The sequence below is a fragment of the Sesamum indicum genome, linkage group LG5 (genome assembly GCF_000512975.1).
Source record: "Sesamum indicum cultivar Zhongzhi No. 13 linkage group LG5, S_indicum_v1.0, whole genome shotgun sequence".
NCBI lineage: Eukaryota > Viridiplantae > Streptophyta > Magnoliopsida > Lamiales > Pedaliaceae > Sesamum > Sesamum indicum.
In genome coordinates this window covers 16,873,923-16,892,658 of record NC_026149.1, presented here as the reverse complement: position 1 = coordinate 16,892,658, position 18,736 = coordinate 16,873,923, and the positions used below count along the sequence as shown (strand labels likewise).

General features: G+C 32.7%; 1 protein-coding gene across 1 annotated transcript; it reads right to left on the bottom strand.

The window, feature by feature from the left end:
• Positions 15,885–18,000, bottom strand: LOC105162741 (calmodulin-7). The gene is made up of 2 exons (XM_011080861.2): positions 17,665–18,000; positions 15,885–16,596 (listed from the first exon to the last, which is right to left on the bottom strand). Exons 1-2 carry the CDS (start codon positions 17,738–17,740, stop codon positions 16,223–16,225), a joined length of 450 nt encoding a protein of 149 aa, XP_011079163.1. The 5' UTR covers positions 17,741–18,000; the 3' UTR covers positions 15,885–16,222.

Below are 18,736 nucleotides of genomic sequence, written 5' to 3'. Positions count from 1 at the left end.
ACCCTCGACGGATTTATTAATTTGACGGTGTAATTGTCATTTCAAGTCCTGTTGATGGAGCATGCTTCTCCCGTTCAATCTGCTCCTATTACATACCCTACTACTTACTACATATGAATAAGCAACAAACAGCATGCTTGCATGGCTTTTGTTTTCTTTATCTTTAGTTGTTTAAAATTAATTTTGTATGGTAAAGTAGTGCCTCATCCACATATTCTGGAGAAGAGAATAAAATTCTAAATTACACATACATGTGAGTTGTCATATATGTTTTCTCATAATTACAGTTTTTGTTGTAGTGGACATTCTAAATACATTTTCTTATGGTTCCCGCATCTGTTTTATATCAATTCAAGACCAGAAGCTTGCACAACTTATGAGTCGCAAGACTTTCTCTTCCTTGCAACGTGTCTTTTTATGTCTCAACACTTGTTTTTCTTAGTTGTTTAATTATTCAAAATGTATGTATTTCCTCTATATTATTATTGTTTTAAGGATATAATACTCTTTTTTTTATTTTTTTTATCGGGTAAATTACCACTACCCCAGGATATTTTTGTTGATTCAGCACAAAAAATTGGATGGGAACCTAAAAAAAGCTAATGGAATGGACTCGTTGTTAGATGCGTGTTAAAATGAAGGGGTATTTATAATTTCCTATATTAAGCACTTAAATTATAATTTTTCCGAAGATTAAAATATGTATAAAAATTTATTTAATACATATTTATCATTATGTTTTTCTACATAAATGTTTAGATCTTATTTTTGCTTCTAAAAGGATTATCTAATTCATTTCATGTATCAATATGATAAAAAAAACATGTCAATACAATATCTATGAATTATGTATCATAACAATAAAAATGACCAAGCATTGCGCAGTATGCCAGCGTATCTAGGAAAACAGTTACTTACTAACTGAAGAATCAATTTCAGTCGAGTCTCTTGGAGTTAATCGAAGATTTTTTTACTATAATGTATTTTAAGGTGTCAGTCACCTGTATGACATATCCTCTTTGTTATATGTTGACTCAACCTGAAAAAAATTATTTGAAGAAACATCAAATATAAATTATAAAAAAACAAACAATTAATCTGATCTAATAAGTCAATTGTGTTACATGAATATTCCTTAAAAATATTATTATAAGATTAATTAAAATAAACGAGTAAATGAAAGAAACTTTAGGAGGGATTTGTACTTCCATAGATATATAGATATAGAATAGGGAATCTATAAATGGTAATATTTTATTAACTGTAAGTGGGAAAAGCTGCAAGTAGAATGTTCCCAATTATGGAACCAAGTCAAATATATCTATTTCAAATTTTAATAGCTTTGTCAATTGATTTCAATTAAATATCGAATAATTTAATTTATTTTTATATCTTAATTGTCAGATATTTTCTACCAATATGTTTAAAGAAAGAAAAGGGCATAAAAGCAATTCAAACTCGAATGTGACAGATATTTTCTACCAATATGTTTAAAGAAAGAAAAGGGCATAAAAGCAATTCAAACTCGAATGTGACAAAAAGAAAAATTACATAATTCCACTACCTCGTGAGTTTTATATATTAACTATGATATTATAAATTAAAATAAAATATTAACGATATTTCCATTGCCATATTTAATCTAATTAATTAAAGAAAAATTAAACTTCATAATTGCAAAAGTCTTGTAAAATGTAAAACTTTCAGAATTCCCTAATTCATTATGTCTGAGCTCTTAATTGTATCTATCCCTAGATTTTGTATATATATCAGAACATCTATAAAATACTATTCAACAAGAACAAGCAAGTTGACATATACAGTAATAAAGGAATAGTACACATAGAGCAACCCAAACTCCAACTCCTACTTCAACTTGCTAAAAACATTTCTGCATGGAGAAAAAAAATTTCAATCGTGGTACACTTTTTCTGTGATTGGTTCTTATTTAGTTAAATTTAATCTGAGCTAGAAACTCGATAAAATTGTATAAATAGGACTTCAGTACTTGCATTCAAACACAACAAAGTAGAGAAGTAAATAAGTACTACAACAAATAAACCTCAAAGCTCCGAATGGCTTCTACTTGCACTTCCGCCCTTTTTATCGTGGCTCTCCTCCTCTTCACCACCCACGGCCACGGCCAGCTCTTGCCCGGCCTGGTTGTCAACGGCCGACTTTGTTGCACATCCACCGGAAACTGCCCTGGCCAAGGCATTAATGGGACTGTTGTTAAGCTGAATTGCACCAATCTTCTGGGTGTCAGCACCACTGTCGGCCAATCCACCACCAATACCACCGGATCGTTCAGCATTACCGTTCCTCGTTTAATTTCGCTCCTAGCCGGCACGCCCACAATTCCATGTGTTGTCACTGTTCAACTTCCGTTGAATGCCACCATCTGCCCTGTGCTTTCCACCACCACCGGCTTACTTACCTCGACCCTCCAAGTTCTCGACACTGTGGTTGACGCCACATTAGGGAGGATTCTAAACACAACCCTGGACGGATTTATCAATTTGACGGTGTAATTGTCATTTCAAGTCCTGTTGATGGAGCATGCTTCTCCAGTTCAATCTGCTCCTATTACATACCCTACTACTTACTACATATGAATAAGCAACAAGCAGCATGCGTGCATGGCTTTTGTTTTCTTTATCTTTAGTTGTTTAAAATTAGTTTTGTATTGTAAAGTAGTGCCTCATTCACATATTCTGGAGAAGACAATAAAATTCTATATTATACATACATGTGAGATGTCATATATGTTTTCTCATAATTACAGTTTCTGCTGTAGTGGGCATTCTAAATACATTTTCTTATGCTTCCCGCATCTGTTTTATATCAATTCAAGACCAGAAGCTTGCACATCTTATGAGTCGCAAGACTTTCTCTTCCTTAATTGCAACGTGTTTTTTTATAATTTTTCAAACAATGACAATATATTTATAATTATACCAAACATTAAGAGAAGTGGTTATTATTTATCCTTTCTTATATCAGTATTACAATTATAAAATGTCAGGAGAATTACACTTTTGCTCCTCAAACATTACTACTTATTCTGTTGGGATAGTTACAGTTTTGGTCCTCATATATTGTTGATAATTCATTTTTAGTCCCTAAACATATTGAAATTTTATTTTAGTCCTTAAACTTTTTAAAATATTAACAGTTTCGGTCATTAGGCCTAATAATTGATCATTTTTCCCTTACAATGAAAACATGTAGATTTTTCCTTCTGTATTGAAGGTCTTTCCTGATTTTTTATCTTATATGGTACCGTACTCATTTTATATACCGCTACAAAAAAATGGCGGAATTTAGCACGGGCAAGGCAATCGTTCCAAAACTCATTTCATATTGGAACAGGCTTTGGAGTACATGAGGAATGAATATTGATAGATGACTTCACGATTCATATTTTTATTCGTTATAATTTTGGAACGGTTTCCAAACTAACAATTACAAAATTCGTTCTAAAGACTGCTCCAAGATAGTAACGGTTAATATTTGAAACTCTGTTTGGAACACATTTTTATAATTAGGGACGGTTTTGCAATGGTTGTTCCTATATGTGTGACAATGAATGTCCAAAAGATAACAGTTAGAAAACGTATTCTAAAATGAGGTACAATTTGGAACGATTTTAATACACACTTAATCAATTATGCCAAAAATCATTCCAAATTATGAGTTTTACTTAAGAAGTAATGTGTTCTAAAAATCGTTCCAAAATTCACTACAAATTGGAACGGTTTTCGGAGCAGATTTTATATACAATTTGCAAAATAATGTTCTCACACAAATAAAATTATTTTTTAAAATAAAGAACATATTTTCCTGTTTAGGAATGGTCCAAAAATCAAAAACCGTTCCAAACACCGTTTCAACTTTGAACGGACTTTAAAAAAAATATCATTCCTAAATAAATTACAATATTCTAAATAAAAAAGAAGAAAAAATCAAAAATTAGAAACAGTCAATTTATTTTAACCGTTCCAAAATCAGTTCCAAGAATTTTAATTTCGTGCCAAATGATAAGTGGAGGAAAAACCAAACTTAGGAATGGTTTTAAATATTTGACCATTTCTAAGATGAATTTAACTAAAACCTTTCCTAAATGTATAATATATCGGTTCCGAAACTAATTAACAAAAATCGTTCCTATATGAGTTCCAAAATCGTTCTTAAATATGTCCACAGATTACTGTTCACTTTCTGGTTACGATGTCTCAACATCCGGGATCCTGATTAATTCCAAACTTAAACACGTAACAATTCTTTCCGTATGTGAACATATCCAGCTCTTGCCCAGCCTGGTTGTCAACAGCCAACTTTGTTGCACATCCACCGGAAACTGTCCTGGCCAAGGCCTTAATGGGACTGTTGTTAAGTTGAATTGCACCAATCTTCTGGGTGTCAGCACCACCGTCGGTCAATCCACCACCAATACCACTAGATCGTTCAACATTACAGTTCCTCGTATACTTGGGCTCCTACTCGGCTTGCCCACAATTCCATGTGTTGTCACTGTTCAACTTCCGTTGAACGCCACCATCTGCCCTGTGCTTTCCACCACCACCGGCATACTTACCTCGACCCTCCGAACTGTCGGCACTGTGGTTAACGCCACATCAGGGATCCTTCTAAACACAGCCCTCAACGAATTTATCAATTTGACGGTGTACTTGTCATTTCAAGTTTTTGTTGATGGAGCATGCTACTACATATGAATAAGCAACAAGCAACATGCGTGCATGCTTGCATGGCTTTTAAAATAATGAGGATGTATTTATAATTATGTCAAATCTTAATATTTTAGTGGTATATATTCGTAAAGAATTTTAGCTCCATTTCTTAGTTTTATATATTTTTTAAATTTATTTTATCAAAATAGATTTATTGAAAGTGTTGTCACACAAAATGTCACAAATAATATTAAAGGTATTTTTTGAGGCATGGCCAAGATGGTACGCAATCCCAAAACCATCGAAAGATTTGCTAATAGAGAACTTCAAGGTATTATATACTATTTATATATAATTCAATTTATTAATTGCTAAATTAGATAAAACATATCTTTATAATTATTTAATATGATTAACTATTTTGAAATGTGATAGTTGAGGTACCGGTGGAATAAACTAACTGACGAGGAAATGAAGAAGGTGTGGAATGAAAATGTTAGTGATCAATTTAAAGACTTGATGTACAAAGCTAAGCAAAAGGCACTGAATGATGCTCATAAACATTAGGTAGAAAACCAGATATGAGTGATATGATTGATAGAGGTCTTTATTAATTCAATAGTCAATTATGGAATGAGCTAGTTCATAAGTATTGGGTCTCAAAAGATTGTGTAAGAAAATGTCCAATTGCCTGAAATAATTGTTTGATTGAAAAAGATGGTTCAATCACAAAACACACTGGTGCTTCTATTCTTGTAGGGGCACATAGCCAAAAAATGCTAGGTTTTAAGTATAAAAGCTTTTAGATATCTTTTATGCAATTTTGACATGTGAGCTAATATTTTTTATAAACTATAGGGAAAAAAAAAACTTGATAAAGAAGTTACTGATCTTGAGGTATTTCAAAGATGTCGTAGTAAAAACAAAGAAATTGGGGAGTTCATATACAACAAATCTAAAAGAATTAGTGTAGGTATCATTCATCATTTGTATTTAAATATGGATTGGTATATATATTTGAAATTTTGTTAGACTTTTATTACATAAATCTTCATTTATATTTAATGTATTTGCACAGCAGGAAGAATACCTGGCAAAAATAGGGTGTACTAATGTTTCTTCCCAATCTTATATGGATATGGGAGTAACTCGTCATCTACAAGTGCAGTTCAATCAATTCTACTCTTAGAGCATCTGATCAGAAGTTTAATGAGTTAACAAAAGCGGTGGAGGATATGTCCTCTAATGCTACAAAAATAGAAGAAGAATTTCCAAGATGAAAAGAAGAAAATAGAAAATTACTTGAAACTACTCTTGAAGAAACTCAAAAGTGGGAGGAAGAGGCTCCAAAGAGGGAGGCAGACCTACAAGAATGTGGGATACATAAACCATCAATTTGCTAGTGGGTCTGGACAGCAGGAGCAACAACATTCCAGTGAAGATCGTTAGTTTCTTTTGTTGTTGGTTGTTTATGACTTAGTTTGTGTTGTTTTGGGTTGTATCGTCACTTATTTTTGTTATTGTTGGTAGTTGGTTTGGGAGTTTAGACATTAATATGATTTGGTTGTGTATGGATGGTATAATGATTTAATGTTGGTCTTGTTGGTTTGGGAGCATTGGTATTATTTGGTTGTATTTGGATGGTACAATTACATCAATTATGTTAATATTGGTGGTATTATGATAATCTTTTTTGTTATTGTTTGCTGTTGTTAGTTTGGAAAATTCAAACTTTGATATTGATTGAGTGTATTTATATGGCATAATGAGCAGCATTTTAATTTCGGTGCAAAAATTAAAAAAATTGTCAAACAAAAAAAGATTAGAGATGGACTAGAGAGGGAAATTTTTGGGAGTTTAGAGATGAATCAGAGATGGAATCAGAAACGAAAATTTGTAAGGATTACAGACAGAATTAGAGATGGAAGTAGAAAATAAAATGTTTTCCTTCAGAGACAGATTAGAGACAAAAAGTATTTCTTATATTCGAATTATCTAAGAAAATAGAGACGGATTATCCAAAAAATCTCTTGTTGTTTTGCCACATAATCAAAGACAAAAATATTCCGTCAGTTTCTAATATTTAGCCACCGAGCTTTCAGCCACAAAGTGCGGCGATGGATCTTTCATTGCTATTTATTTTCAGAGATGGAATTTTCCGTCTCGATACTCTATTTTCTTGTACTAAAAGAAGTAGTTGCAATTTGTTGTAGTGGATATTAAAATTATAACGATAAAATTCATATGTATTATATTAAATATTTATTTACAAAAAAATTATCAAAATGCACAAAATTATTGATTAAACTTGTTTTTAGATAATACAAACTAAAATACCATATTTAATATCATCTAAAACTAAAATATGATATATTAACCAATAATTCTAATTCATGATGAATTTTAAATATTTATTTACAAAAAATATCAAAACTTACTAAATTGTTGCTTAAGCTTGTTTTTAAACAATATAAATAAAAAAAATATTGTATTTTATTGTTAAATAAAAGTAAAATAAGAGACATATTGACTAATAAAATATAAGTGAATTTTAAGTATAGATTTGATATAATATTGAATATGTACTCAAATAATATTCATATAAAAAAAACTACAACAATATTAAAAAAAAACAAAAAAGGTGTGAACTCGCAGAGCTGAACTTAGAGAATCTAGCTCAAGCTCGAACGCAAGCCGGTTCGGCTCATCTTGAACCCCTACATAAAAATATAATAGGAAAAATATTTTTTTAGTCCGTTAAGTATGCTCAATTTTAGTTTTTTTCCTATAAGTATGCCCGTTTTTTATTAACTCCAGTAACTTGCAAAATTAATTTCATTTAGTCCTCCGATGGATTGAATTTATAATTTACACCGGAAAAGTGATATGGCTAGACACCTAGATGCATTTTTGTTGATTTATAATCCTATGTGGCTAAAATCATGAGGTGGAAGACAAGTTAGTCATCTATTGGAGGGAAGAAATGTGATTTTTCCCTCTAAACACTTTTCCTGACCAACAAAATATATTTTCTTCTCTCCATGCTTGCAGAAACCCATTTCTCTCCTTTATCTCTCGGCTCAAATGTCTTCTTCCATAGAAGGACCACTTTTTTGTTACTACGGAAAGAAAGCAATGGTTCAGACTTCTTGGACTAATCAAAATCCAAGAAGGAGGTTCCATTCCTGTCAAGATTACAAGGTAATGAGCTCACTTTTTTCCCTAATCAATTTTTTTTTATTTTTTTGAATTTTTTAAATGAATTTAATTTTGTAAAGAGAAGGGTCTGCCCAGTCAGCATACAAACCACGTATGCAAGCGATGTATTCTCCCATGTGGCATGGCACGTGGTTAATTGCCGGAAATTTGACCAACTAATTTACACGTTGGCAAGTCCAGGTAAATTTAAAGTTTTGGCCAAAAACAAAGTAGAAAACCTTCAAACGGACTAAATCTAATTAATTTTGCAAGTTATTGGAGTTAATAAAAAATGGGCATACTTATAGAATTAAAACTAAAATTAGACATACTTAACAGACTAAAAGAATATTTTCCCCAAATATAATAGAAGATCCATGCAGACCACACTGTATTGGAGCTATTTTAGGTTTCTCGATTTGTGGCTGATTAGGGCAAGGGAAATGAAACTTGTGTTTCTTCAAGTCAACAATAGCATGAATGTGATGTTCACGTGTGATTTTCTATCCCAAAAACAGCCTTTAAGAGCCACTCTTTAACATGACTTTTCCATTAAAAATTGAACGAAAAAAGTCACGTGGAACTAATATTGAGAATCATTTTAAACGTATGGGATACAATTTGAGAAAAATATAACAAATAGGACTAGATTGAAAATACACCAATTATATGGGATCAAAAATGAGATTTTTCGATTTAACAGCCACATGGCTTTCTTTCGTTAAAAGTCTAACTAAAAGGTGTCATGGATCAAAAGTGAGAAATTTTAAAATTTATAGGCGAGAAGTAATTTTATTTTAATTAATTCATATTTTTGGCCTCAACATTAAAAATATTTTTTGAATTATCTATAACAATAATAATCATATATATTTAATATTTTTTAGAAATGATTTGCAACACGCCGAACCCTCATTCATTTAACTAGTTATATAAAATGTAGGGTAAATTACAATAACATCTCTTGAAATTTTGTATAATTATGAATACTCCCTCATTGTTTGAAAAATTATCATTACCCCCTTGATTTTAAGGCCGTCTAATAATTAGCCCAATTCGTTAATCTCCGTTAGGTTTTCATCCATTTTTTATGATGAACCTACCAAATGGCCTTGTAGATCAAGAATTATAATTTTATTTATTTATTAATATTTTTTTATGGAGTAAGTGAATAATTTTTCTATAATTTTTCAAACTTTTCCATTCACTCGGTCCGATTTTTTTAAAAGAAAATACAGTAAAGGCAAAGCTGATAATTTCATACCTCCATCCAATGATTATACAATCTTATCAAACATCATAGAAGTAAGCTTTTCCATGCTTCGTTAGCGTCCAACTCCTGCAACACATGCCACCCACCCGCTGCTATCGTAATTACAGTTAATTGATATTTGCTACTGTTTTACCTATTGTCAAAATATTTATCATAATTTTTAGTTATAGCTAAGGTTTTGGTCACTCTTATAGAAACAACGGCTAGCCATTGTGCAGTCGTGATTATTTATTTTTTATTCACCACTATTTTTTACTTTAAACTATTGTAATTTACCATACCAAAAAGCCATAATTCTTCTTCTTTGAAAATAAATCTATGTTTTCAAATCAATCAACATACTATTAGAACATTCGATACATAAATATATTAATATTTTCAAATCAACCAACAACTTAAAATAAAATAAATAAAAATGATACCACTAATAAAATTTAATAAAATACCTACAAAAAGCCATAACTCTTCTTGTGAGCCTGAATACATACACGTCTTTGAGGATATTTGAATGAGTTTATAAGTTTTCTAAAATATTTTATCAGATGTTTGTGAGTGCATTAGATTAAGAAAAAAAGTTTAGTAATTTTAAAGAGAATTCTGGTCAGAAATTCATAAATTGGCTAGAAATTTTCAAATTAGAATGTCACATGCACAACACATGCATTTTTTCGGCCAATTTATAAATTTTCAGTCAAAATTGTCCTTAATTTATCAACTTTTTTTAGGAAAAAGTATCATTTTAGTCCATTAAATATGCTTAATTTTAATTTTAGTCCGATAACTATGTCCATTTTTGTTTAGGTCTAGTAACTTACGAAATTGCTTACTTTTAGTCGTCTGACAGATTTTCGGACAATTTTACCCCCTATGCAACTTTTGAAAGGCAGTTTTAGTCCATATGCACTCATAGGAGTAAAATTATCCGAAAATCTGCCAGAGGACTAAAAGTAAGCAATTTCGTAAGTTATTGGACCTAAAAAAATAGACATAGTTGGAACTAAAATTAAAGTTAGGCATACTTAGCGGACTAAAATAATACTTTTTCCCAAAAATTCATCTCCTTAGTTGCAGTAACATGATGATATATCACTATATATTCACACATAAATATAATTATATTTCAACCTATAAATTTATAAATATTACATTAGACTAATAATACATAAAATATATATAAGATCAAAAAATAAAAAAACTAAAATAATTAAACAATAATTTTATTAACAAAAAGGATTAAATGTGTTACCTGGTCAACCAACTCAACAGTTGCTAGTCCAAGAACTAAGCAAATCTATATGATCAAGTGTATATGCACGAAAATTAGAGAGATATTGATATGTGTGTGATTAATAATCAATTTTAGAAGAAATGAAATGAAATAAAAACACCTTGCAACACATATATATATAAGCTAAGGTGTTCCGACTTTTGGAACAGCCTTTAGAGCGAACAACATAGCCATTTAAAAAATATAGCCTTTATAAGGTCTGACTTTGGAACGGCCTTTATAATACATATGAAAAAAAAAAAAAAAAAGCCTTCCATATTGGTATGGCCTTTGTACATTTGTTTACATAGATTTTGATTCGATTTTATGTACTGTATCTGTAACACTCTCCTTTTCTTTTTTTTATCACACATCTCTTCCTCTATTTCTTCTTTTGTAAGAAGATTCAAGTCAATCCTCTTGGGTTCCATGTCTCTTTAAAAATCTCCTCCGTTAGTTGAAAAAATATCTAAATGCAATATAAACAAATATCTTTTTCAATAAACCTAGACTAATACCATTCAAGGCAAGCATGTGCAAGTGTTTGCATTAAAATGCGAAAGGTAGTGAAAGTGGACTAAAATGTTCATTTTAAAGCTAAAAAGGGTAAAGTCGTCCATAATTTCGTCAGATTCGTGCGAGGACTAAAATTGCGATTTTTTTAAAAATTACTGGATTGAAATTGTCAGTCCTAAAATTACAGGACCAAGAACGCCACCTGTCCTTAATTAGATACGGGACTAATTTTGCAATTTTCTTTTTTTTAAATATATAATTTACTCATTTTTAATATTATAAATGGTAAATTATACTAAATCCTATATATATATATGTATGTATATGTTCTTGGATCCAAAACACACCAAATTAAACAGGATATTATTATTTTCTTATTCTTTCTTTTTTCAACCTACCAAGAAAACTAGCTACTGTCGGTTAGGTAATACAGTTGACAAGAACAGGGACTTCGATTTACACTCCAATTCTCTTGGACAAGGATTACATATATAATCCTCTCTATATATACCCAAATAATTATTACCAAATTAATCATTCTACACATCAAAAATTATTCTACGTATTTCTCGTCCTTTCTCTTCATCTCTGCAGTATAGTGCATGCACTTATGGCTTCACCCGCATGGCTTCCACCCTTGAATTCACACGAAAATTCCATCATAAATGTTGAGATCGACGAATTGCAAACTCTTCGAAGTTTTGGGGACCTCAGGTTCTTGATCTTGCTTCACATCGATGTCGATTTCTACTCGGAGAACGATGAGTACACGAGGTTGGTGTTTCCGGGCTATTCCATCACTCACACCAGACCGATCAACGTAAAAGGTCCAGAATCTCTGGAGGAGTCATTGTGGGATCTCATCCTGGACGAAGATTTCATCCCCTTCCCATTGCGCAACTGCTTTTGGACGGACCCCCAACTCCACGGCCGTCAGTGGCAGTTGCTTCTACTTTCCAACGAAGATGAGCTCGTTGGGAAAATCTCTGATTTCCTTCGTTTGGTGCACAATAAACCAAAGAACAAGGACATGATGGCATTGGTGCGCTTGGAGATCCGGAAAGATGTGATGGTGCCTGTGGAGGAATTCGCATCGTGGGTTTCTTGGTTTGATGAGCAGAAACGGATTGACCCCACATTTGAGTCTGAATACAGTAAAGCCATCAGAAGACCGCGTGACATGAGCGAGGTTCAGCAAGAAGCGGAATCGTTAATGGCGAGGCGTCCGGCAAAGATAGTCAACGGGGAGCTACAAAATGTGGCTGTGAATGGCGGAAAAGATGATGATGGAGCGTCGATGTTGGCGAAAGAGTCATGTTCCATATGTTTGGGAGGGTTTTCCAATGGGGGGCGGGGGACGAGGCTGCCTTGCAGTCATGTGTTCCATGAAAATTGCATATTGAGGTGGCTGCGGGGAAATCATGTTTGTCCTTTGTGTCGCTATGAGTTGCCCATTGACGATCAGCAAGAAGCGGAATCGTTAATGGCGAGGCGTCCGGCAAAGATAGTCAACGGGGAGCTACAAATTGTGGCTGTGAATGGCGGAAAAGATGATGATGGAGCGTCGATGTCGGCGAAAGAGCCATGTTCCATATGTTTGGAAGGGTTTTCCAATGGGGGGCGGGGGACGAGGCTGCCTTGCAGTCATGTGTTCCATGAAAATTGCATATTGAGGTGGCTGCGGGGAAATCATGTTTGTCCTTTGTGTCGCTATGAGTTGCCCATTGACGAGTAATGTAATCTTGAATTTTGTTCAATGATTGATGTATCATTTCTTAATCTTGAATTTTGTTCAAAGATTGAGGTAGCAGTTCTTGATCTTGAGTTTTGTTCAAAGATTGATCAACGAGTTCTTGAATATTAATTAATGAGTTTTATAGCCGCGGATATATCTCGTACGTAATATTAAATTTTAGTTCGATAACTATGCCCATTTTTGTTTAGGTCCAATAACTTATAAAATTGCTTACTTTTAGTCCTCTGGCAGATTTTCGAACAATTTTACCCCTATGCAACTTTTGAAAGGCAGTTTTAGTCATAGGGGTAAAATTATTCGAAAATCTGCCAGATGACTAAAAGTAAGTAATTTCGTAAGTTACTGGACCTAAACAAAAATAAACATAATTATCGGACTAAAATTAAAATTAGACATACTTAGCGGACTAAAATAATACTTTTCCCCCATCAAATATGTAGATTTTTGTTTGAGAAAATTATTTCATTTGACCTGATTAATTATGATTTTACAGTCTCTTACTTTCTGGTTCAGTTAATGTATATTAGTGCTCATATTTACGTAAATTAGAACTTATCACATGGTTGTACGTTCCATATGTTATTACTTATTAGCTACAGAATTTATTAATGAAGTACATAATTTATTATACTTTTATTATTAAAATATTAGTATATACATTTATTTTTTAAAAAAATTGATAATAATTATTTTAGTTGATGAGGAAAGATTTGTTATTGATTTACATTTAAATTAATTCATACTATTACATGAAAAGTTTAGTCTTTAAAATTAATTTTTTTGTGATTAATATACAAAAAATTAACATCGAACTAATTAGAAAGTAAAATTGTCATTGCTAATCTATATTACTTAATATAAGAAATTTACTTGTTAATTAGTAAATTTAAAAATAAAAATCTACTTCCTAATGAATTCCATTGCGACTTGTTTAAAAAATATATTAATTAATGTAGATTAACAATAAAAAATTTACTTGCTAATTAGTTCGACGCTGATTTTAGTCGCAACAACTGAATCATTTTCTTGCTGTGTCATGTTCAACTCACATGTAATCTTCTGGCCCAATGGCCTATAAAGTACTAAAAATTGTCAAAATATTAAAATTACAATACTAAATTACAAAAATCAATTTGTATACAACTAGAATTGCCACTACCATTAAGTTAAATGACTAAATTGCATATTTTTCCTGCCAAAATATAATAAAAGACTAGTCTAATAACATTGTGAGCACAATAATCTTGCTATATATATACATGCGACAATGTTACCAAGAGAAAGAAAGAAAAAAGTATATATATATCGATGGGCAAGTATTGACTACAAACTAAAATCATGATAAATAATTATTATTAATCATATAATATTTTGGCAAAAATCATTGCAGACATATGGGATAACTGATATCGTCGGGTGTTTTGAACTTTTCATTTTTGCACTTTCAGCACGGACACCTAATTTTGTCTTCATCCATATGTCCACGCAAACACTTGACCCATTCTATAAAAGTCTTAACGCCATCCTCAAACTCCAGTGTAACACCTGCCCTCCGATGAAGGTTCTTATCAAAAATTCAGGGAAAAATATTATTTTAGTCCGCTAAGTATGCCTAATTTTAATTTTACTCCGATAACTATGTCCATTTTTATTTAGGTCCAATAACTTACGAAATTGCTTACTTTTAGTCCTCTGACAGATTCTCGGACAATTTTACCCCTATGCAACTTTTGAAAGGCAATTTTAGTCCATATGCACTCATAGGGGTAAAATTGTCCGAAAATCTGCCAGAGGACTAAAAGTAAGCAACTTCGTAAGTTATTGGACCTAAACAAAAATGGACATAGTTATTGGACTAAAATTAAAATTAGGCATATTTAATGGACTAAAATAATACTTTTCCCTTTTTTTAAAATACAGGACCAAATTTTTTTTCTTGTTCTCTTTATCTCCTAAATTTCGCAATGCTCTTTACAAATATACATATATATATATATATATATATATCCAAATTCAAGATAATTACTACATCTTTTTTTAATATAAAAAATAATTACAAACGTCATCTCTCAAACTAAGAATTCTAATCTGAATTGAGTTTGGTCAGATTTAAATTAATTATGTGTTAAGTGTAATACACATATTATATGATTGGTGTACAATTCAAAAAAAAATGATTAAATGTATCATATTTGTTATATAATTAATTTGAATCGATCCATCAAATCTAATTTGAATAAAAAAAAAATCAAACTTAATGCTAAAATTACACTTTAAGGATGAATAGCAATTCTTTGCTTACAATCACACACAACAAAGCATAGAGCTAAGCAAAAAGCCTCATTTTCGTCACTGCTCTCCTCCCTTTCATCGGCGGGTGTCCCGCAGCCCATGGCCTTGAGACCACCTTACACTGCCGAGCATAGTCGGCGGAGTCCGTTGCACATCCAACAGAAACTGCCATGGTCAAGGCGTCGGCGGAGTGCTTGTTGAACTGAAATGCCACTTTCTAGGTTATATTGCTAGCAAGGCAACCAGTGATGCCACTAGCATTGCTGTTCCTGGTGATTTAACTGGGAAACTTGACTCCCCCAATATAGTTCAACACTACGTCAGCATTTTGGAAATTTTGTGAGGACGGAAAATAAGTATCAAAATATGAACTGTTGAGGGAAGTTCTTGTGGAAACTAGAATAATTGAACCCAGCCAATCATATGATACGCCAAGTGTTCATAGACATCCCTTCCAAAAAAATTTCTTGTATAAAATCAGACTTGATTGAACCAAATCATTTTTTCTAAAATGTACACCAATCATACGACAAGTTTATTGTAATTACCTTATATTTCAAAATCGACCCAATCAAATTCAAACTAGAATTTCCCTCCACAATGGAATAGATTGTAATGAGTATCCCCTCCACGTAATAGATTGTGGAATGGTAGAACTTCAAGAAAATGGTAGCAATGGGGCTTGAGAAAACATTCAACATTTCTGAAACGATTGAAAATTCACTTCTTGTACAAGCATAGCTAGTACCAAGGGTTGCAAACATCACTAAGCAGAACAAGACCAGTGACTCAGTAATGGCTTCATAACCAGCTCCGAACAGGCGGGTCCGAGCGCCATCCGGGGAATAGTGCAATGCCTCAATAACCCAATAGTCACACAATGCTGGAGAATTCAAGTAGATAAGAAATTTCTTACTGAATCAACCCTTACAAGAACATAAAATTCTTTCCTCACAAAGTCACAAGAAGCTTTAAGGGTGGAATGAGTCTAAAATTGCTGCAAATGAGTCACAAAGCACAAGAAAAAGGAACAGTGAAGAGTCCACCACCATTTTACAACAGATCATTAAAACCTCCGATGACTTATAAACTATGAAATGCAATGATGAAAAGCGAACTAGAAAACCATTACACATACCGACCTTGTTCATCTTTTTTTCTTTTTTCTTTTTTTTTTTTTCCATATTTTGTATTCATAAAGGTTTCTAGGTTGACTGGAGGTGGGGACATCACTTGGCCATCATAACCTTGACAAATTCTTCATAATTGATTTGCCCATCACCATCGACATCTGCTTCCCTAATCATCTCGTCTACTTCCTCATCGGTGAGCTTCTCGCCAAGGTTGGTCATTACATGACGAAGCTCCGCAGCTGAGATGAAACCATTCTGATCCTTGTCAAAAACACGGAATGCCTCTTTAAGCTCCTCTTCGGAGTCAGTATCCTTCATCTTCCTGGCCATGAGGTTCAAGAACTCTGGGAAGTCGATGGTTCCATTACCATCGGCATCAACCTCATTAATCATATCCTGGAGCTCGGCCTCAGTGGGGTTCTGGCCCAGGGATCTCATTACAGTTCCAAGCTCCTTGGTGGTGATGCAACCTACAGACGAGTTTCATAAATAGTTAGTTAAAACAAATACTAAATGTATACAAAACAACAATAAAACAAAAGGCCATAATGTTATTTTCTTTCAGGCTGGGCGCACCCCAAGCAGACTACGGCTTCTTCCAACCTTTAAAATTCATAACAAGCAGACATAACAATGCCAACAAAATCATACTGATACAGCCATCAAAGAAATAGATCATAATCTACAAACAAAGCAAGAAACAATGACAAACAAGTACTTATATCATAAGCATATCATATCAACGGCTTCACAGTTCTCACGAGTATTTCACTTAGCACTTCTACTTGTTTTTGGGATGTCAAACAATAAACTTCGCACGCCTCAAATCAACATAGTATATCAAAGAAGTAAGAAAATACCATCTTAACATATCAAGAATTTGAATTATACAGAGAGCCCCTCTTTGTTCAGCATACTTCATATTTTGTTCTTCACATGTCATTTTACCAACACTTCCACACTTAACATGAACAACCACACTAGAAGATCTATCACACACACACACTCCAAACAAAACATATTCATCTAATTGTGATCCTATCAAGAACCATGAGCTCAACCCAACACCAATACCAGTACAGTCAATATGGACTAATACAGTCCAACCAAAATCAGGTCGCGAAACCTGTTCCAAGTACAGTTTCCAAGGCCATAGCTTTATATCAAACTTGAATATAATCCTAGGTATTGAACTTCTTATATAATCAAGCTAAGAAAATATTTCCTCAACAGCCAAGAGAACCCACATCATCTGAAGCCCCAAAACAATACCCCTCTGAACCCTAAAGTCGAGCAATTAAAAAGCTAACCCACGGCTATATCTAAATCAGGGGAAACGATATTTTCCAATCAAAAAGGGAATAAGCAATCAGATCTGCCCTGAAAACAAAAACCCGACATCCAAAATACAAACACCCACAACCTATATACAAATAAATCACACACAACCACCCAACAGAGACATGTATAAAATTCGATAACAAGATTTATGTAAATATGGAACCGCGGTAAGATGAGAGAAAACAATGAGATCGAACCATCTCCATCCTTATCAAAAAGGCTGAAGGCCTCCTTGAACTCAGAGATCTGGTCATCAGTCAACTGATCCGCCATTTCTCCTTCTCCTCTCAAACTTGTTCACCGAATTTTCCTTTGGTTTTTCTTGCCCCGTGGGCTTTGAGATTTCTCGTAGAGAAAGATGGTTCTGGAAAATGAGATGGGCTCTCTCTGATTTTTCCCTTTTTCTAGCAAAACAAGTCAGCGTTATATATCAGCCAAACTGTCAAACAAATGTTACGTTGGAGAGAAAAGGACAGACACTATTCAACAGCGTGGATAAACATAGAAATTCCAATCTCTAACCTCATAAATCCCGCTGCTATTTCCTCTTTAATCTTCCCATTTATTAAAATCGATTGATTGATTACCACCCCTCTCTCTCTCTCTCTCTCTCTCTCTCTCTCTCTTCCACAACGCAATCGAGACGCGTATACGCGGTTCTTACGCGGTGTCTCCACGTTGACTTCTGCCGCGTACGCCTCTCTGAGCTCCAAGTCCATTGAACTTGGGCTTAATTATAGTGTGTGGCCCAATGTTGTAACTTGGGCTTCTTGTGAAGGTTAGGCTTTGGATTCACCATAATTTTTACATCAGCAAACTCTTCCGAAATTTGATATAATTATAATTATTTTATTATCATTTAAAAAATTATTAATATTTTTAATTATTTAATAAAATTATGTAATTTTTTAATAAAAGCATAAAAATACCCACTTTGCGCTTACTATTCTTCTAAAGAAAAATGTGTAAAAAAAAGAAAGAATGATGATACGAAATTTCATTCTTGTCCTTCTAGTCCATAAAGAGAAATTAGAATATTTTAAAAAATAAATAAAATTATTTCATAATTTATAAAAATATTTTGTTCAGTTCACTACAAAAATATTTTATAATATACTATTTAAACTTAATAATTTAAAAAGAATGAAATTTAAGATAAATTATTTTTATTATCAAGAAGATGATTTGACATAAGACCAAAAGATCCAACAAATAGGGAACCCTATTCCCTTCATCACTAATCAAAGCCATCATTCATGACTTGGTCAA

What these genes read in the sequence shown, in the direction of transcription:
- LOC105162741 (XM_011080861.2), bottom strand. Translation starts at nt 17,740, where the DNA reads ATGGCGGATCAGTTGACTGATGACCAGATCTCTGAGTTCAAGGAGGCC. An exon ending in TTTTGATAAGGATGGAGATG is followed by an intron (nt 16,597 to 17,664) that starts GTTCGATCTCAT and finishes ACTCGTCTGTAG; the next exon opens with GTTGCATCACCACCAAGGAG.